The sequence below is a fragment of the Cydia splendana genome, chromosome 1, assembly GCF_910591565.1.
Source record: "Cydia splendana chromosome 1, ilCydSple1.2, whole genome shotgun sequence".
NCBI lineage: Eukaryota > Metazoa > Arthropoda > Insecta > Lepidoptera > Tortricidae > Cydia > Cydia splendana.
In genome coordinates this window covers 19056902-19079127 of record NC_085960.1, presented here as the reverse complement: position 1 = coordinate 19079127, position 22226 = coordinate 19056902, and the positions used below count along the sequence as shown (strand labels likewise).

The following is a 22226-nucleotide window of genomic DNA, read 5'->3' as shown; positions in this document are numbered from 1 at the left end:
TTTCTGTAAGGTGAAGGTACTTCCCCAGTTGGAGTCCAGGTACCTACTTTAGATCCATCTGCTGTGCTGTACTACATAAAGCGAGATGAAATTCACAGTGCCCATACATCTCTTTTGGATGATGAGTCGTTCATAACATTTTATAATTTGCCTGGATAGATCTCAGTGCAGCGTAATACCTAAATATCTGTTTTTCCGATTCGCATAGCGCCTATTCATTTTATTCTATTATGTTATATGTGACAAGTTTGTGTAATTTTGCTATTAAAAAATTATTACTTAAACCAAAGTGGTAGAATTTAACTACTACTTAATCATAATACTAATCTCGCAATTTATGCGGCAAATAATAAGGTAAGTTAGATAAGTATACGATGTTTTTGGTGAACTGGGTTAATACATATACATATTTCCTACATCGGTAAGGGAAAATACATAATTCCAACAAGACCTTAATTTCTCAAGTAGTAAGGTAGGTTAAACTGCGGGCGCAGCACGGTTCCATTTTTATCGACTATCACTATGCGCGTCCCTTTCGCACTTACATACTTGTTAGAACGTGACAGGCATGGCGACAAGGGATAAAAACGCAACCGTGCTACGCCGCCTGGTCTGCACCTTGGGATATGTACGCCTGTAGGCCCTGGCTTTCTTAGGGACAAAAATCACTTACCTACTAGGTACCTTCTCTAAAGTTTAAAACCGTTGCGTAAAAGACATTAAATATATTTAAATAAGCCTTAAGACATTAAATAAGCCATATCAATCAATGGCACATAAAATAAGTAGGTATTAGGTACTTATACCTATGTTATACATAGTATCTTTAGCTCTCATATAAATACCTAATGGTATGACTATTAGGTGGATATGGGTTGGCCGGACGCCCCCCTCGAGTAGCCTGTTCCGCCGAACAATTACAATTAAATGATTGACCACAGATTGGCCCAGCTTCCTCATCAACGATGTGACGTCGAAATGGGTGAAGGATTTTATTTTTATACAACTACGCACCTGTACAAGTGTACTGTATATAGGTACTGCCTGTGTCCTGATATCAGGGTCATAAGTTTTAAGGCCCCAGTACACAGTGGTGAAGGATGGGCCATGCCACGCCTTGGCCATTGTGCACAGGGGGCTATGGTATGCAATGGCGGACGACTGCCGTCAGTTGTCAGCCGTGGTGAGCAATCGGGGAGATGTCGGTTTTTTGGCACACTTCAAAGGAATCGTGGCGTACCGTGGCCTGTGGTGTTCACACAGTCGCCATTGTTTGTTTAGTTTCTTGAATTTTTGACCGCTTGATTAAATGTTAATAGCCCAAAATGTCATTATTGTGGAGCAATGAAGAGACTTATCAGTTTATTATAGATTTATATCAATCAGAGCCTGCAATTTTTTTTTTTATTTTCGTTTTTTTTTTGATGCACCATTGTGTGAACACCTGCGTGATATAGGCCTACTGTTGCGCATTGCAAAGCATGGCTTGGCATGGACCATCCTTGACCACTGTGTAAGTGTGTACTGGAGCCTTTAGGTTTAAATGTCTTTTCTGTTCCCGTATAGGAGCGTCGTCCGGCGTAACTCCTTCTTTCCTTCCAATTTAGAAAATTGTTTTGGGAAATATAAACAACTAGGTTATAAAACAAACCTATATTAATTACATATCAAGAAAATTATCAAAAATTCCAAACGCATAATTCATAATTACATAATTAGAACTTCGCTTCGCTGTCTTCGCTCGGTGCTTTCGGTGGGTTCCCGGTAATCAAATGACAATCGCGCACAAAAAACATCGCGTCAATCGAAACTTTTAAAAAGTTACAAGTGGAAGATCGCGCCAGCGCGAAATCGTCCTACGTAGTCTCGGAGTAATTAACAATGGAGCCGCCATTAACAGGCGCTCCCCTCTGTCGAAAATAGGCAGCCAATGGTCAACCACATGTCAACCATATGTATGGAGTGACGTTTATCTGACATGACGTACCTATACATTTGATGTGCCCCTCCCCCGCAAAAAACGGCAGACAATTTTGTACCGAAAATTTTAGACATGGCGTCTCCGTTGGTTATATCCTCTAAGTACGTAGTCCTCATTTTCTTCTCTGTATATTTAGCGGATAATAGGCGATGCCGCGATTCCCGCACGAATGTGGAGGGCCCTAAGCCCCCATTCGCACGACAGCTTTTTCAACTCGCGTTAAAAAAGCGCTTGAATCTGTCCGCACTCTAAATTCGATTTAACGACGAATGCTTAAAGTCGAAAATCCAACAACGCTTGATAAAAAGCGCCACCGCTGTCGTGTGAATACATACATGGTTATCCATTTGTGTCATTCAAACGCTTTTTTAACGCGCGTTGAAAAAGCTGCCGTGCGAACAACTCATAGAAGGTCGGATCCTATAGAAGTGGTATACGCGTGTCTCCGTGAGGGCCAAACATACGCAATGCGACACTATGATTGGTCGAATTTATTTGTTGCCCACCATAACATAATCCATACTAAATTTACGGTGAAGAACAAATAAAATGTGAGACTGTGACAAGGACAAACAATAATAGCTCTTTCGCTGCTACTCCTACTGAAAGATACATAAGACTATCCTGTTCGGTCACTTCCCCCCCACCTTTCATGCCGGATCCAGTTATATACTAGATTCATGGTACAACTTTATAATAAACATAGAGGAACAATAACATAGAGATGACACGGGGGAGGGGCCAAACGACCGAACGAGATGCACTTATGGAAATTTCAGTAGGAGTAGCAGAGAAAGCGGTATTATGTATTAGAAAGAAATGCGCGTCCCTGGTGCGGAGGGTGCGGGATAGCCGCAACAGCATCCTGGCCATGATAGCGGATAGGATTGATTGTCCATTTATACGGCATTGCTGCAGTTTGCACATCACTAACTATGCACAAGTGGTCGAGTGATGTGCGCACTGTTGCAATGGAGTATTTATTTAGTTATTAATGTACAAATACCATAGATATAAGAATACTAACCTAGATAATAAGTTTATTGTGTTACTAACCATGTATTACTATGTATTATGAATCTTTGTTATTTGAAATAAATGATTATTGAAAATTGCTTGTCCTTGTCACAGTCTCACTTTTTGTTTGTTCCCCACCAAAAATTTAGTATGGTTAAATGGTGGGCAACAAATAACCCGACCGAATTACGTAGATTGTTTTTGGTATGTTGTCAGGAATGTGAAAACGTGTTTTTAATATTGTCGCTTTGCTTATGTTTTGTCCCTCACGGAGGCACGCGTATAGCTCATCTATGTAATACTAGGTCTATGATAATAAACAATCGCTCGTTTATTTTTTTCATGAATTCCATTAATTTTTCTTTCAGTATCACGTCATTGTATTGTATTTTGCAAGTATTTTGTGATGATTTTGTGGAAATTTTAAGAATGCATTTATTTTGAGATTTTAATGTGTTATAGCCAGTTATAGCCATGTTATAGCTGCAAACTAAACGCAGCTGAAGTGTCAACTCTCAAGTGTCAAACGTTATCACAAATTTGTGTAATAGTTATGTTGCTTCTTAATACATCGTCTTAAAGTCTATTTTGTAATAGCTTGATAATTAGTGATCATTGTTGAATTCGATTCTTGTCGATAAAATAAGTGTAAATTCGGAGACCGGCCACGACGGTACCGGCATTCGAAGCAATTATTTAATACAATAAAATTCAACAACGTTTCCTCTATTTGCCTTGGATGTGTTAAATATAGCTATTACTTCTCAAATTTTAATATAAAAACAAAAGTGAAGTTTGTCCACGAATTGTAATTTTCACACAAAAATACATAAATCCTGCACAAAATGCAAGTTTGTAACAGTGGAGACCTAAAATTAGATACTGCAGTGGAAGGATGGCTAAAAATAGATAAGGTAATTTTTTTCTACACCTTTGAAATTTTACTCTACTTACCTATTTGTTTGACATTATGAACTAATAAGTTTTTCTCACTAAGTTCAGCAAGGTCATTTTAATGAATGCACCACTGGTAGAATATTGGTTTGATTGGATGGTGTGAGGTAATTACAAATTGAATCTGGTTTGTTCTGGAGATTTAAGCACTCCCAATTAACTTTGGTGAGATCACTGACACTGTCCCTTATTTATAAATTAATAAGCTATGAAGCTAAGTTATGTACTTACTGGATAATGAAATTGAGTTAAGTAATTGGATAATGATGATAAATATGATAATGTAGGTATCATTATTTAAATACAGTAGAACCCATTCAATAGGATCACATTAAATACAATTTACCGTGTTATGCACCATTTTCTCTAAGAATAAATTATTTTAATTTGTGTTTTTTACAAGTAGTAGCTGGAAATTTTGACCCATGCCAGTGGAGCCCAGTTGGCTGAATAAATAAATAAAATATCATATAGGACATTCTTACACAGATTGACTAAGTCCCACAGTAAGCTCAAGAAGGCTTGTGTTGTGGGTAGTCAGACAACAATATATATAATATATAAATACTTAATACATAGAAAACAACCATGACTCAGGAACAAATATCTGTGTCATCACACAAATAAATGCCCTTACTGGGATTCAACCCCAGGACCATCGGCTTCACAGGCACGGTCACTACCCACTAGGCCAGACTGGTCATCAAAATAGTTCAGGCATCTGTTGTGTAAACAGAGAATGCTGGTTTGATTCCAGCCCTGGGCACTGGAGGCCTCTGTCTTAATTTTTACTCTGTATATGACATTTATTTCGTTTATAGTTAATTCACCATTTGAGATTAATATATGCAAATTGTTTACATATGTAATTTTTTTTTCATGATAAAAAGCTTTTGCGCTTGAGTCACATTTTTGGTGTGATGCTTGCAGAATCTTCTAAACCTTGCAAGACCCACCATCAACATTTTTCTATTTTTAATTTAAACCTTGTTTTATAATAAATTGGGATGGATTTTGTTTGTTTGAGAAAGCAATGATGAATCAAATAAATGTTATGTCATTTGGTCTATGGAAATTAAAATTATATATTGAAATGTAGTAAACATTGTCTAGCTACAATAGCTAATCTCATTCCCACTTTCGTAAAAAAGTGTAGCAGTTCATGAAAGTGCAATAATACTTACTGACCACACTATACACTGTTCAGCTCAGCGGATTTACCCTAAGGCCAAGTAGGCCTGGGCCTAGAGTGGCGAGATATTAGGACCGGCAGTCGGCAGTCTACCTATATGATGGGTGCTGAGATAGGGGCGGCTAGTACTTACTACAGGGCCTGGGGCCTAGGGCGGCACAGACTGTAAATCCGCCACTGGTTCAGCTAGCAAAGATTCAATAAACAGTACTGTTCCTATCATGTACCTAGAACCAGGCGTGACTCACTCCGCGATTTCGTCGCTTTGCAACAGGTAGCTACAAGTTCATCCGTCTCACACCAATTTTGGTGGCTAGCCATAAGCCGCGCGTGGCGCTGTCGCCACCTAGCGGTCATATCTGTCCTAATCGTAACAGACGCGTTTTGTTAGAGAGTGAATCTTCTGTACGTAGTACTATTATTTATTCTGTACTAGAACCCAGAAACGCGGAAGGAGGTCCTCGACGACATAGCCAACTCGCGATGGGACAAGCTGCGCGGGAGCATGCTGAAGCGGCAGAAGTTCGGCACGGCGGGGCTGCGCGGCCCCATGGCAGCCGGCTACACCGGTATGAACGACGTCGTCGTGCTGCAGACCGCGCAGGTCAGTGCCTGTACAGCCTTAGAGGTTGTGCACAAATCACGCGAGGTGGTTTCAGCTACTTTTTGACCCCGCTCCCCTTTGGTGATATTTGGTGAGATTTTTGAACAACCCCCCTCACACCCACATAATCTCACGTGTATTTTTTTGAAATTTTTATATTATCTGAACGGTCAAGGCCACGCGCTCCAAAATTTCGTAAACGGACTCGCTATTTTGAAGTGCGAAGTGAAGATTTACCTTTAACGAAACCGAGAAAAAGTATCTACTCATTTGGTACTTAGGTATTTTTTCTTAGTTTCGTTCACTGTAGAAAAATACGTGAGGTCTCCTTGTTCCCTCCCCCAAAGTGATATGTCGTGATTTTTTTCGTGACCCCACCCCCCCTATCGAACCTCGCGTGATTTGTGCACAAGCCTAAGGCATTGTAAGCATAAATTAAACTACCTTCGCGTACCTGTACCTAGAGAATAGGCTTATGGTTCGTTCGCGTTAAGAATGCAGCAAAAGGGTGATTCTACAAAAATCTCATCCCCCTGGCCACCCTGACCTATTCGCAAATTTCCAGGAGATGCCGCTTTATTAGCATCTAATTTTTGGTTACTGTGTCACCCGTGCCAAGTTCCATTTACAACCACAACTGGATCATTCCATTAAATTGTCTAGCGTTGTTCCATGCAAACGCGAACTTTCTGAAGATTTGCAGGTATAAGAGTATTAAGAGTATCCTTTGCTATATAAATGGTCAAAAATATGCACAGAAAATTAATCGTCTGCTTTAAATGCCGAAAAAAAAGTCGCAACACTGGAAATAAAATGCGTGTGTACGGGACACCCCGTGGAATACTACTGCTGTGCGGAAAGAGATTGCTGTAGAATCATAGTCTAATAAAACATGGTCTTCCATTCCCAGAGTGACACGGGCCTACGTCACAACAACATGGCCGCTATATATAGCGCTATCGCATATTATCATATAGCGCTGTCGCATGATGACGTAGGCCCGTGTCAGTTAGGTGACCTAGAAAAGACAGGAATGGAGTACCAGGCGGAGTATATTATTATACCATGTGTAGAATGATCCAAAATCATCATTGTCCGGCCTAACGATGCTCGTAACTAATCAAATCGATCGTAATTAAGGGGCCCACTGATTAATAGTCCGCCGGACGGTATCGGCCTGTCAGTTAGGACAAAATTTTGACAGTTCCGAACAACTGACAGACCGATACCGTCCGGCGGACTGTTAATCAGTGGGCCCCTTTAGAGTAAGTATGCCTTCAACTGGTCAATGTGTACTAGACTTTACTTAATTAGAAACGACTTGATTGGTTTCGGGCGTGGCTAGACTGGCGCACAATGATGATTTTTCTGCATTCTTAATACGAACGAACTATAGTTAATATAGCCAGAGAAGCAGCATAGGATTTGTTTTGATTGGAGAATAGATTAGAATAACGGAAAGTCCTCTCTTTTATACTAAATAGGCGGTCTTCAAATTGGATGTAGATTCGCATGCCGCTTCGGTGTGCGAGCGGGACAGTCAGCAGCAGAAGTTTCTAAGCGGGCCAGGTGTTCAAAATGATCTCGACGCGACTCTATTGTTAAGAGAATAAGAGCGTGTCAAGGTAATTTTGAACACCTCGCCCGCTTCGCAACTTCTGCTGCTGACTGGACATTACTATATACGCGCATAGCGCTGTTACGCTCATACATCCGCGCAACGTGGAAATTCACATCTGTATGATAATCAAGTGATAATGATAATCGCAATAGAGGTGGAATATATGGAGTTTCACATAGGTACAAGTAAAGTGAAAATAATGTAACGGCAGACTCGCGTAGGTATTCTTAGCGAAGTTACGCGTACTCTTACACAATAGGCCTTGTAAGAGTACGCATTTATCACATTTATTTCATTGTTAATTATTTAAAAAAAAGTGTCTTAACTTTTTATGTTACCTACTTTATGAAAGACGATAATTATATGTACATGGAATAATAGCAAGGTTGACTACCTACTTTTCATTTTTATTTTGTTACCTAATATAATTATTTGGGCTAAAGCCCTAGGCCCAAGCCTATAGCGGTAAGCCCTATAACCCTTCCTGCAGTTATTGGTTAAAGTTTTAGTATGTATGGGAAGATTGATAGTTTTCTGCTACGTTAGGTTGATCAGTCCGTCGATAGTGGTTGATGCAACCGGGCCTTGATCTTGTAAAGGGAGCTTTATCAGTTGAGAACATTATCAGTGCTTTCGTTATCTTATATGTCAGTAAGGTGGAACCCCTACCGAATTCATATCAAAATTAGGTAGCTTGCTTAACAAACATAACGAAGAGGACAAATCGCCAAACGTGGATTATGCGATCATCATCAGCAGTTCCACTTCAGCAAATGCCACTATTTTTAAAGTAAATGCTTGATTTCCTAATGAAAATACAAAATTCACTATACATATGTCTTTAAGATTCGAGGAGCTCCCTCGATTCCTCATGGATCCCATCATCAGAACTCTAGCTTGACAAAAGTGTGGCTTAAAAACCTAAATTGCTTAACAAACATAACGAAGAGGACAAATTGCCAAACGTGAACTATGCGTCGTTAAAGAGTTCCGTTCTGATCATCATCATTACTTCCACGTCATTAAATGTCACGGTTTTGAACGTAAATGCTTGATTTGCAGATGAAAATACCTACAAATATCACTATACATATGCCTTTACGGCATGAGGAGTGCCCTCGATTCCTCATGGGTCCCATCTGTTGATTATATTCTCTCTGATACATACATTTAGACATACGGGTCAAACTGAATACCTCCTTTTTTGGGAGTCGGTTAAAAACATTTTGAAGCCAGATACATAGATGATGTGTCGAGTATGTTAACACCGAAAGTTCTTTTCAGGGCCTGTGCTCTTATATCCAGAAGGAATGCCACCAGAGTCAGCTGCACAATGGCATCGTCATCGGGTACGACGGCCGATACAATAGCAAACGGTGAGTTGTTTCACTCACTATCAATGGCGGGCGCCGCGTTCAACATTATAATAACCAGAAAGAACTAAGTAAGGTGTTGAAGTGAAGTAAGGTGGCAGACCGGCATATACTCGTACAATATATTGCTGGGAAGACCGTCATTGGGCAAGAACTCTCGTATTTGTATGTGAACGTCGCTCAAACACAGTCAAAAAGGAAGAGCTTCACTCATTCTCCTCTACCGACCTTAAGTATGTTGAGTATGTGTACAAACGCAAAAGTTAAAAGCTAAGAAAGATCATGCAGATGGTCGCTCCATATCGACAGTCTTATCCACATCGACCTTGATATCATCATCATCAGTCGTTCCCTCAATGCTGAGGATCGTGACATCATGTCCTAATGTTGCTGACCAGTCTCTTCCATAGGCTTCTGTCACCCGCCATATGTACGGCTTCCTGCAGACGTAGATGCAACGGTGTAGTAATTTGTGCGCTCCATCTAGCGGGTGGTCTGCCGCGAGTCCTCTGGCCCTCAACTTTGCCCGTCATAGTCGTCATTTCTAGTCGACCTTGATATAAGTACAAGAAAAAAGAACAAGTTTCACCTGAGTCCTAACTGTCCTAAGAGTTTATGTGTTTTTGTCCAGACAAACGCACAGATAGACTCTACATGGAATACGTTTTGTTGTGATTAGATAATTATGTATTGTTTAGTAAATTGCCTCCGTTGGCTCCATTTGGAGATAAGCTATCGGCTGTTATAAAAACAATACAGATTTCATCAGATGAAACAGTGTGTAACAAATAATTTACACTTATGTTAGCAGTACGTGACGTAGATGCTCGTGCGTTTGCTAATAATCTGTAAACCACGTTTATTATGGTCACAGTTGCATAACGAACTAGAAACAGATAAATTAAAATAGCTTAGTTACGTCGCGCCTGTGACATTGACGCTGATAGACAAAGACAGTGTAGCAAAAAACCCAAGACCAGCAACTTGGATTTTTTGCTACACTATTAAGTACCTACTTCCTTAATTTTAGTGAACATCAGTGACTGACTGTTTTGTAAAGAGATAATGTTTACCGAGAGTCAGTAACGCCCTCTACTCAGAGTTTTGCGTAATATTCCCTTATTGGGCGGCGGCATACAATGATCTAGAGTTAGACCAAGAAAAGTCTGCAACGATTTTGATAGCACACACGCAGTGCAAGTGTTATTTTAAACGTTAAACTTATATGTAATTATGACGTATAAATAACACTTGCACTGCGTATACTATCAAAATCGTTGCAGACCTTTCTTGGTCTAATTCTATGTACGGACGCTATCGAGCGATTTTTTTCAAGCTCAGTATTAAAACTCTCTACTCTCTCTTGGTAAGTTGGTACTTAATAAAAAAAAGCAAAAGTAAAGATTTATGACGTTATTCATAAACGCGCTACAAGCTTCAATTAGCTATTAATCGTTTATCAGTTAGTTCTCTTAATCTGTCATTTTAACTTATGTATTTCTAAGAAAGGGATAACACATAAATTTACTTATTGAGGTTTGCAACGTTTTATGAATAAAAGGGCTAATCACGATTATACTTTTCTCCCAGTTTCGCCGAATTAACTGCCCGCGTGTTCGTGTCCGCGTCAATCCCCGTGCACCTGTTCTCGGCCGTGTGTCCCACGCCGCTGGTATCGTTCGCCACCATCCTGTACGGCGTGGCCGGCGGTGTCATGATCACCGCCTCGCACAACCCCAAGGAGGATAACGGGTACAAGGTAATATGATCTGCCATGTGACATGTATCCATCCCCGTACACCTGTTCTCGGCCGTGTGTCCCACGCCGCTGGTGTCGTTCGCCACCATCCTGTACGGCGTGGCCGGCGGCGTCATGATCACCGCCTCGCATAACCCCAAGGAGGATAACGGGTACAAGGTGATCTGATCTGCCATGTGACATGTATCCATCCCCGTACACCTGTTCTCGGCCGTGTGCGCCACGCCGCTGGTGTCGTTCGCCACCATCCTGTACGGCGTGGCCGGCGGCGTCATGATCACCGCCTCGCACAACCCTGCCATGCACTGCCATGTGACATGTATCCATCCCCGTGCACTCTCGGCCGTGTGCGCCACGCCGCTGGTGTCGTACAAGGTGATCTGATCTGCCATAACGAGCCTACTAAATTCAAGCTCGCCGTTGTCGTCTCTTTGGAGCTAACGTGATTCCGTTTCGCTTTGATTAAAGCTTGGTTGATCGCTTGTAATGTTCAATAATGCAATAACCAACCTAATCTAGCAATTATTGATGACTTTGAACATTATCGACACAATTACTTTTTTTTCAGGTATACTGGGGCAATGGATCACAAATCACAGCTCCCCATGACCAACACATATTGGATGAAATATTGCAATACTTGGAGTAAGACTTATTTTAATATCTTTTTGTGAGCTTAAATTTACCGTTATTAAGACCTCGTAGCCCTGACCGAGAGTTACTTTGAAGCCTTCCTCGCCTGTTCACTCCTCTTCTACCTATTAATAACCCCTTGACGATTTTTTTTGTGAACTCTATATGAACAGTAGTTCTGTTAGTCCTGCCCACAGATGGAGAGTTTCCTGATAATCTGTCATCCTATTATTTTATCTTCGTTATGTTTTTCAGTATACCGGACTCTCATTGGGTGACAGACGGCGTGCGTAGCCACGAGCTCGTGTCGGACTGCCTGTCGGAGGTGACGTCGCGCTACATGCAGTACATCGCGGACAGTGTGGGCCCGGAGCAGCGCGCCACCAACGCGCGCGCCGCAGTGGACGCCGTGTATAGCGCCATGCACGGCGTTGGATACGATTATGTGGTGAAGGCATTCGAGTCGGCCAATCTCAAGGTAGGTTAAGTTAGATCTTATGTCGGAAATCTCAGATTTGTACGCTCAGCGTAATAAGGCAGGCGGCTGAAAATGCCATTTTCGTATTTTTAAGGTCGCCTATTAGACCGGTGATTTACACCTTTTAGGATTCCGTAGCCAAACGGCAAATCCAGAAGTCTTACAGATTCATCATGTCTGTCTGTCCGTCCGTATGTCACAGCCATTTTAGCTGAAACTATGTACTTATAAGCTATATTTTAGTGAATTTTGGAACGGAACATGTGTAAAGTGTATTTTGTGACGTCTTTAAAAACAATTGTAAGGTTTCTAAAAATGTTTTGTGATTAAATTAATTTTGAACTTGATCGGTTGAGCCATTCATGAGTTTTCCAAAACTTTTTATTAAAAGGACGTGCCAAGAAAGTACGCCCTTTTGCTTGTATGGCTTTTTCATATTGTATGAAATTACGAAACCCTTTTATGCGTGGCCGGTTTTATTAATGAATAACTTGTTTTAGCCGCCCATCAGCGTGCCCGAGCAGCAAGAGCCCAACCCCGACTTCCCGACCGTGGCGTTCCCCAACCCCGAGGAGCCCGAGTGCCTGGAGCATAGCAAGCGGCTCGCGGAGCAGAGACGGGCCAGGCTGGTCCTGGTCAACGACCCTGATGCTGACAGGCTGGCTGTGGCCGAGTTTGACCAGAGGTGTGTTTCTACTCAAATTAAACTTTGTGGTATTGTAATAAGGTTCTATTTAGCATGCACAAGAAAGCCTGGTGTCTAGAGCTAAACAAAATACTCACTCGCTGATTCCGACGCTCATAGGCTGGGGCTAAGTTTGACCAGAGGTATGTCTCAAATTACGAGTATATAAACTTTGTGGTGTTGTGATAAGGTTCAATTTTATAACTACATTAAGGCTAGGTGTCTAGAGCTAAGCAAAAGATTTACTGATCAGAACCCAGGCTACGTAATTGTACGCACACAGCATTCTATGTTTTACATGATAACTTGATAAGGTTAATTTTCACGGAACCCGACGCGACAAGTCAGTAACCTTAGACCAAGAATAGAATAACCTCAGGCCTAAGCCTTAAGTTAATAAATGTAAAATGGCAGTCTTTAGTTAATGGATTCAGTTCAAACGGCTAGCGCACTTGAAAGGGCTAGTCGTAATCAACGAGGTCATTAAAATGTTTATTTTATACTAAAATGATAATGGTAAGGTCTATATTTAACTAACGCTGGACGCAGTTATTAAAATAACACCTTGTTTCAGTTCAAAGAAATGGAAGGTGTTTTCTGGCAACGAAATGGGTGCTCTGCTCAGCTGGTGGTTGCTCAAGCACGCCACGGGCGACGACGCCGACCGCTATGTGATCACCAGCATCGTCAGCTCCAAGATGCTGCGCGCCATCGTCAAGGGCCGCGGCCACTTCGTGGAAACGCTCACGGGGTTCAAGTGGATGGGTCAGTGTCAACACAATTATTACAAATGGGTGCTCTGCTCAGCTGGTGGCTGCTCAAGCACGCCACGGGCGACGACGCCGACCGCTACGTCATCACCAGCATCGTCAGCTCCAAGATGCTGCGCGCCATCGTCAAGGGCCGCGGCCACTTCGTGGAAACGCTCACGGGGTTCAAGTGGATGGGTCAGTGTCAACACAATTATTACAAATGGGTGCTCTGCTCAGCTGGTGGCTGCTCAAGCACGCCACAGGCGACGACGACGACCGCTACGTCATCACCAGCATCGTCAGCTCCAAGATGCTGCGCGCCATCGTCAAGGGCCGCGGCCACTTCGTGGAAACGCTCACGGGGTTCAAGTGGATGGGTCAGTGTCAACACAATTATTACAAATGGGTGCTCTGCTCAGCTGGTGGCTGCTCAAGCACGCCACGGGCGACGACGCCGACCGCTACGTCATCACCAGCATCGTCAGCTCCAAGATGCTGCGCGCCATCGTCAAGGGCCGCGGCCACTTCGTGGAAACGCTCACGGGGTTCAAGTGGATGGGTCAGTGTCAACACAATTATTACAAATGGGTGCTCTGCTCAGCTGGTGGCTGCTCAAGCACGCCACGGGCGACGACGCCGACCGCTACGTCATCACCAGCATCGTCAGCTCCAAGATGCTGCGCGCCATCGTCAAGGGCCGCGGCCACTTCGTGGAAACGCTCACGGGGTTCAAGTGGATGGGTCAGTGTCAACACAATTATTACAAATGGGTGCTCTGCTCAGCTGGTGGCTGCTCAAGCACGCCACGGGCGACGACGCCGACCGCTACGTCATCACCAGCATCGTCAGCTCCAAGATGCTGCGCGCCATCGTCAAGGGCCGCGGCCACTTCGTGGAAACGCTCACGGGGTTCAAGTGGATGGGTCAGTGTCAACACAATTATTACAAATGGGTGCTCTGCTCAGCTGGTGGCTGCTCAAGCACGCCACAGGCGACGACGACGACCGCTACGTGATCACCAGCATCGTCAGCTCCAAGATGCTGCGCGCCATCGTCAAGGGCCGCAGCCACTTCGTGGAGACGCTCACGGGGTTCAAGTGGATGGGTCAGTGTCAACAAAATTATTATAAATACTGTATATAGATAGGTACTTACAATATTGACTATATGCTATATGCGAAGTTGGTGGTGGGGGAAATATAAGCGACGCCAACGGATGACGCGGTGAAAATGTGAACTTTCGTGGGACTACATCTTCATACTACATATTTCGCAGCTGCTAACTGTCAAATCCCACACCCACTAGGGCGGCGCTACAGTCATGCACGGAGCGAAAACATATAAGTATCTATATATTTGAGGAGTACAGCCTACAGGTTAATTTTTTGCTCGTGTTACAGGCCACCCCCGGTATAAGAGCAAACACAACTTGTCAGTCAGTAACAACAAAAAAACTATACTAATTCCTTTCTTTTAGGTTAACAGTCCGCCGGACGGTATCGGCCTGTCAGTTCGGAACTGTCAAAATTTTGTTCTGACAGGCCGATACCGTCCGGCGGACTGTTAATCAGTGGGCCCCTTAAGACAAACAGTCTCTGTCTATGTTTGAAATGAGGCAGTCCCGGGCCAAACTATAAATTGTAATTCCATCTTTTTCTGCAGGCAATACAGCGTTGCTGTTAATGCAGCAGGGCAAGAACCCGCTATTCGCGTTCGAGGAAGCCATCGGCTACATGTGCTCTCCGCGCGTGCCAGACAAGGATGGAGTCTCCGCCGCCGTACATGTAAATATCTAACTATGCATCGTAGGCAAATAGATTATATGTACTGAAATAAGTTGACATCGTTTGTGGACTTTCTGGAAAAAATCTATTAACCTCTTAATACGCGATATCACAACCTAAATTACAATCTAAATTCAATCCTAAATGTGAATGTCCTGAAACCACTAGGTATGTTTTTGACTGGCAATTTAGGGTTTAAGAAAACTTGTAGTTGGTCGTCACATCTCTATCAATGGCTTTTATGTTAATCGACCTGGTTTAACGTCTCAAAACATTTGCACAATAATTGAGGTCACTTCGAATCAGACCGGCGATCTCATCGCTAAAAGGTAACTCATTGGACTTAAGTGTTTGTTCTTCCAAAGAATAGCGGTCATTACACTGAAGCGGATCGCACGTTGCTCTTGTGTATGAGCGAAACAGCGTAGCGTAGCATTTCTCGCTTGAACACCGTTTCCAATGTGAAGCCGGTACTATTCTAATGGTTGCTACTAAAGTGACTCGTTTTCAGGTGGCTTCCCTCGCATCGCATCTGTACTCGTCAGGCTCGTCTCTCGGCGAACAGCTGCAGGCGCTGTACCGCGAGTACGGCTACCACGTGTGCCTCAACGGGTACTTTATCTGCCACGACCAGGCCGCCATACACGACATATTCGCCAGGATCAGGAACTACCATGGACCGGCCAAGGTACATTTTAGTGAAATGTATACAACGTGTCTCTACTCTCTGGACATTGACGAAGTATCACGTTTAGGGCAGAGCAACTCCAGAGAACTGTAAAGGAATTTCATACAAAATTTAAGGCCTAGGCCGGAAAGTAATTTTTTTTTTAATTTCCATTTCACAGATATATATGTGTCACACACCATCGTGGCATTCAGCCATTAAAGTGATAACACACTATCGCACCGCTTTAAAAAAAAACTATAGGCAGTTTATGGTACGATTTCTTTTTTTTTTTTAATCTTTATTTATTTATTTATTTACTTATTTACATAAGGAGATCCAACAGCTAACTAAATGACAATGGAATCATAAATAGATATATAGAGCCAATTACAGGAACTCGCAAATAGATATGTAGTAAAAACATATACTTAAGTAACACGCATCACACACACACACATCGCACACATGAAAGAGATAAGACTCAAACCAAAACTAACAACATTCGCTTACATAATCAAACCCTTCTACCGGTGACAGGACACCAATTAAATAGTGTAAAAACAAAGAAAAAAAAAAACTGAAAAACTAAGAACAAAATAAAGTGTTATGTTATAACTTAGATACTACATATACAAAGCACTCACTTACGAAAAGGGCCCTTAATTAATATTTAAAAAAAAACACAAAAAAGAAAAGATAAATAACAAAAAAAACTTTATAATGCTGTATCTCCTAAACCGTACGTCGTAGCGCAAAAATAATCAAATTTTCGTTCCCCTTTAGGAAACCCCTTAATAACATTTAAAAAACAAGAAAAGAAAAAAAAGAAAAATATATATTTATAGGGCTGTATCTCCTAAACCGTGCGTCGCAGGGCAAAAATAATAAAATATTCGTTCCTCTGTAAGAAACCCTTAATTAATATTTAAAAAAAAACACAAAAAAGAAAAAATAAATAAAAAAACTTTATAATGCTGTATCTCCTAAACCGTACGTCGTAGCGCAAAAATAATCAAATTTTCGTTCCCCTTTAGGAAACCCCTTAATAACATTTAAAAAACAAGAAAAGAAAAAAAAGAAAATTATAGGGCTGTATCTCCTAAACCATGCGTCGTAGCGCAAAAATAATAAAATGTTCGTTCCTCTGTAAGAAACCCCTAATTAATATTAAAAAAAACTAAAAAAAAGATTTAAAAAAAACTAAAAATACTTTATAATGCTCTTAAACCGCGCGTCGTAGCGAAAAATAATAAAATTTTCGTTCCCCTTATGAACCCCACGCACTGAATAACCTATCACATTAGGACATGAAACAATCATCATCATCAATTTTTATTATTATTTCATTGCATGTTTAAGAAAAGCACTATACATACCTCGGCGTGAAAAGGGGTTGTCGGCCTCATAACTATCCGGCCTCACTACGTTCGGCCGTCTATATGCATTCGGCCGGCAACCCCTTACTTCCCAGCCTCTGTAGTAATGTACTATTATTTATTTATTTACGCATTGCGTATACATTTCAGTACCCGCAAAAAGTGGGATCATGTGAGATCGTGTCCGTCAACGACTTCGCTGCCGGCGTCAAGGTTCCCGAAGAGAGCACAGACAACCGGCATCTACGTAAGCCCTTTTTAACCGACTTCAATTTCATAGAAGGAGCAGGTTCTGTAATTTCTGTATTCGGTTGTGGCTATTGTTTTTTTATGTACGTTAACCGATTACTCCGACACCCGTGGTCCGATTTGAGTAAATCTGTTGGAAAAGCACTCCTTTGTATTGTTACTATTTGGCTTGGCATCGACTTCAAACATATCAGTTGGTAACGCATATGGTACTTAATAAAGGATAATATTTTATTTATCCTTTTTGAACTCGGTTTTCTTTTCTTGTAAAATGTTTATATATACATATTTGTCAACATCAAAGAACACAAGTAACATAAAGTGAGCATGATGTTCTTTGATCCAGTAATAGTAATTAAATATGGCTTTCCTTTATAGGGCCATTGCGTCAGTTCACCGTCCAGTGCCTGTTTCCGTCCACTTGGCGTAGTTGCTACAAAGAATCATTCAGTCATTTGAATATACAGGTATATATTCAAATTATACGTATTTCTTGAGTATATAGGCATATATTCAAATTATACGCAATTCTGTAGCAACTTGGCCAAGTGCACGGAAACAGGCACTGGACGGTAAACTGACGCAATGACCCTACTTACCATTTTCATTGGCATCCTTGGTCCAATTTTGTTGTGCTTTCAAGGGGCTTCAAGTAAGTTACTATGTACGATTTATTTTATTAATATTTTATTAATGGCTTTTGAAAAACCAAGCACTGCAAAATTATAAAATATGCTTTTGCTCGAATTAGCACATCTCCAATAATGTAGATTCTGAGTTCACGGGTACATATTTTGCATTTTTGTTATGGTTTCGCTTATTAATATTACACGCATCTTAGGGTGGTATTCCACCTTTCCAATTTTTTTGTCCAATGTCAGTGCGTCTCACTCTCTCATTAAAGCAAAATGTGAGACGCAATACACATTGGACAAAGAAATTGGATAGGTGGAATACCACCCTTATATATTATTCACTCCAATGTGTTCATAAATATCTGAATCTTATAAAGGCAAGTCATATATTTTTGAGCACCTTGGCTGCTTCGGTATATCTGATGGCGACAGTACACATTATGTCACTAGTGAAGACTAAAATTATCTTTCATACAGTAGTGTTACCTACGCAGACCTAATTATGTGTCGCGCAACTTCAAACTCTGGTAAATCCATTCGACCCTCTCAGCAAATATCTACCCTATTACCTTTTTTTAATACCAAAATCGCATAATCTGACAGATGGATTTACCCGAGTTTGAAGTTAAGCGACTCAATTGTGCCATTGACCTTTAATGTTTTCTGCTGTTATGCCACGGATAGCTAGACAGGATATTATATAAGAGGTCGTTCAGCAGACGTTCTAGGCACGGGGCTGGACCAGGACTACACGAGCGGCGAGATGGTGATCCTGCAGTGCAGCAACGGGCTCGGGGTCATCGTGCGCACCAGCGGCACCGAGCCCAAGCTCAAATACTACACCGAGCTGGTCTGCAAGGCCGACACACTGCAGTGAGTACTTACAACTAGACGGGATATCTAATAATAGCTCGTTCAGCAATCGTTTAGGCACGGGCCTAGACCAACACACACATACACAAATAGCATATTGTATTATTTATAAATTATGATGAGAAGCTCGCTAAAATTATTGGTGAATAAATTGGTACGAAATATTTTCTTCTACTTTGTTTTATTCAGAACATGTTTGGAGCGTATAATTGAAAAATGTTATTTATTGAATGACATCCCAAAACTTGAACTATAAAGATCCATTTTCCCTTTCTCTAAACCTAAGTCGCATAAACCATTGTGTTTCCAGGGAACAAGAACAGATGAACGCCAAACTGAAGGTGATGGTGAAGGAGTTCATGGAAGAGCTGCTGCAGCCGCACCAACACGGTTTGATCGGAGAAATCGCTTAAAAGTAACCAAACGACCGGCCTTGTATTATAGGTATATCAATTATCTTGTGATACGATTGAACCAAAAACTACTTGATCTTGTTAACCTCGAATAATCTTACATTTTTAGCATTCCATTAAAATGTCTCACTAAAATCGTAAAGTAGATAAATATTTTTTTGTGGTTTTGTGTGATGTGGATCCGCCTTTGTTTGCATTATGTGTGCGAAATAAGTTATTGGAGTCTATAACGTCTATAGAAGCAATATAATATAACAAATATGCACTTGTACTTTACGGTTGCAAATGCAATCCATTACTTTTTATTATTGCCCTAAATTTCTTGGTTGTGAATTTCTTGGTTCCTCATTCGCTGCTTTTCCGCAAATTAATATTGTTTACAGCATTTATTGTACTTATGTTATGCTAATTTATTACAAATTGTACCAAATGTAAACGCTGTCTCTGAGTGGATCTATCGTTTCCAAAACTGGCTAAAAACGCAAAGCCTTCGTTAAATATGCAGAGATGTAACCTATAATATTGCTGAATAATTTGTAGCTAGATATTTTACATTGCGAAAATTGAACAAATTACATATTTATCTTGAAGTGTGCGAAGAAACGGGCTAAGAAAAAGAAATGTGTCGTAAATAAAAAACCGGACAACTGCGAGTCGGACTCGCCCACCGAGGGTTCCGTACTTTTTAGTATTTGTTGTTATAGCGGCAACAGAAATACATCATCTGTGAAAATTTCAACTGCCTAGCTATCACGGTTCATGAGTTACAGCCTGGTGACAGACGGACGGACGGACGGACGGACAGAGGAGTCTTAGTAATAGGGTCCCGTTTTTACCATTTGGGTACGGAACCCTAAAAACGAATCTAAGTTACCCATTATCCCATAATTATACCTATACCGGCATTAAAATGCTCCATATACTAGATAATTTATACAAAATCTTTTTTTTAATAGCCTATTACTGTGTCCCACTGCTGGGCAATAATTAAATAGTCTATTTTAAATGCCTGTATTATTATCTTAAGTAGGTACTAAGCGTACTAACATTCCTATATAGTTGAATTATGGAAGTTAAGAGACATTGGAGGAAAGTTAACACTGTTAATATGAACGCTAATTATGTTTAATTTTGCATACATACATAGAAATACAAAGAGTTTAAGTTAGTTAAATAGTGTTGAAGAAGTACTTACTGAATACAGTGGAACCTCGCTAACTCGACGAAATCCTCGTTAACACGAAATAAAATGCCATTCCCTTCCCTTCAGAGCCTAAAACCTCCATAACTCGAAATATTCAACCTCATTAAGACGAAGTAAGAAGCGATTCCCTTCACGACTATTCAGTAATTTTTTTATCTCTATAACTCGAAATAAAAATGAAACTTTACCTCTACAACTCGAAAAAAAATAGTCGTATTGTCTTCCACCTCTATAACTCGAAGTTATTTACTAACAAACCTCTGTAACTCCAAACAGACAATAAAGACTGTACTTTCTGCGTTTCTATAATTACCTCTCTAATACGAATTTTTCAAGCGTTTAATTTACCTCTGTAACTCGAAATCTCTTTAAGGCGAACAAATCCTATAAGAACCTCCCTAAGTCGTTGCCCTCGATAAGACGAAACCTCGTTAACACGAAGTTTTTGGCGTTTTCCTTGAGATTCGTGCTATCGAGATTCCTCAGGTTCCACTGTTCACTGTATATATCAATGACGTGATTCGAAAAATTTGTGAAACGTTACTGTGATACTGTGTTAAAAAACGAAACATTCTTTTATTTCGCCGGTTACACAACCTTTGCATTTGATAATGATATGATAACCAATACCTGTGCTACTCGAGGCACGAATACTAATTGATGAATATATCATAATAACATGTCTAATATCGAGCCTTTTAAGGTAAAAAACTTTAATACTTACCATCACTTAGTGTTCGTGCCCCGAGTTAGAGTCTGGCTACTGAAATTTTACTTAAATGTTTAGCGGGAAATTAAAAAATTCTTGGGCTGGTCACACTTTGTGTAGTAGGAATCATAGTTTTGATACTAGAAAATATTTTTGATTTTCTATGCACACGCAAGGTACCTAAGGATATAAGTTAAATATACGTTGACGTGCACTCAAAGTCAGCTCACATAATTTCTACCACTATGTAAAGTACAGTCAACGATAAACACATATGTTAACACTTTCTCACCATATACCATTGTAACAAGGCGAAAAATGAAATGTAGTGTAAATAAGACCTAGCTCGATAATACCGTAATATTAATCCATCACCGAAAAAAAATACATAAGTACTATGCCAAATATGCTAAATGCTAAGTATCAAAATATTTATAGAGCACCAACCTCCTAATTTGTTTACATTTGTAAGGAGTTGTAAACATTGCAGTTTTTGGTTACCGTAAAACGGGGTGAAAAGACACTATTTTCAACTTGAAGGACGATTATCGCCAATAAATCAAATGATAAAAGTAAAAATTTTGATATCATTTTTTGAGTCTTGGTTAGTTCTTCAATTTTGCATTTGTGAAATCAGTATTTACCCACCCAATTCAGAGAAAATCAAAGAAAACTACCTATTTTCGCCATATATTTAAAACGGGGTCGATAGATACAAGAAAGGGGTGAATAGAAAAATTTAGTTTTAGTTGTCATAGGCATCGTATTTGGTCATTATTATGTTGATACTTTATTGGCAGATAGTAAATATATCTGTTAAACAGTTATTTGAAACAAAATTGTTTTTTCGTGTCTTTTAACCCCCAAGGCGTGTTTTTTCACCCCTTTGTGGTATCTAATCACCCCCTATGGCGTAACTAATCACCCCATATGCGTGTCCACTGACCCCTTTATCATATAAAATTGATTGTTGATAGTTTTTTGTAAGAAAATGCTTCATTATAGAGAAAATTGGTGATATTATTTAGGTACTACAGATACTATATTACCAGGTTAGCTAATTTTTACTTTGTTAATGTCAGTACATTTACCGCTAGACCAAAGTTCAGACAGGCTTAATTTCTTACCTCGCAGAAGCCTTACTTAAGAGTAAAAAAAATCTAACTTTTAGGCAGTTTTAATTAGTTCTTTTGGTATCAAAGTAGAGCTTAAATAGTCTACTATATACGTATTCTAAAAACTCTGAGTTTAGAGTTATACGTAC

General features: G+C 40.5%; 1 protein-coding gene across 1 annotated transcript; it reads left to right on the top strand.

Annotated features, from left to right (window-relative positions):
- Positions 1–3542: 3542 nt before the first annotated feature.
- On the top strand, positions 3543–20014 carry LOC134791409 (phosphopentomutase). Its single transcript, XM_063762434.1, has 13 exons — positions 3543–3912; positions 5581–5748; positions 8654–8745; positions 10333–10501; positions 11070–11146; positions 11390–11612; positions 12113–12297; positions 12872–13062; positions 14712–14833; positions 15345–15521; positions 17030–17126; positions 18483–18636; positions 18947–20014. Exons 1-13 carry the CDS (start codon positions 3844–3846, stop codon positions 19047–19049), a joined length of 1827 nt encoding a protein of 608 aa, XP_063618504.1. The 5' UTR covers positions 3543–3843; the 3' UTR covers positions 19050–20014.
- The last annotated feature ends 2212 nt before the right edge of the window (positions 20015–22226 follow it).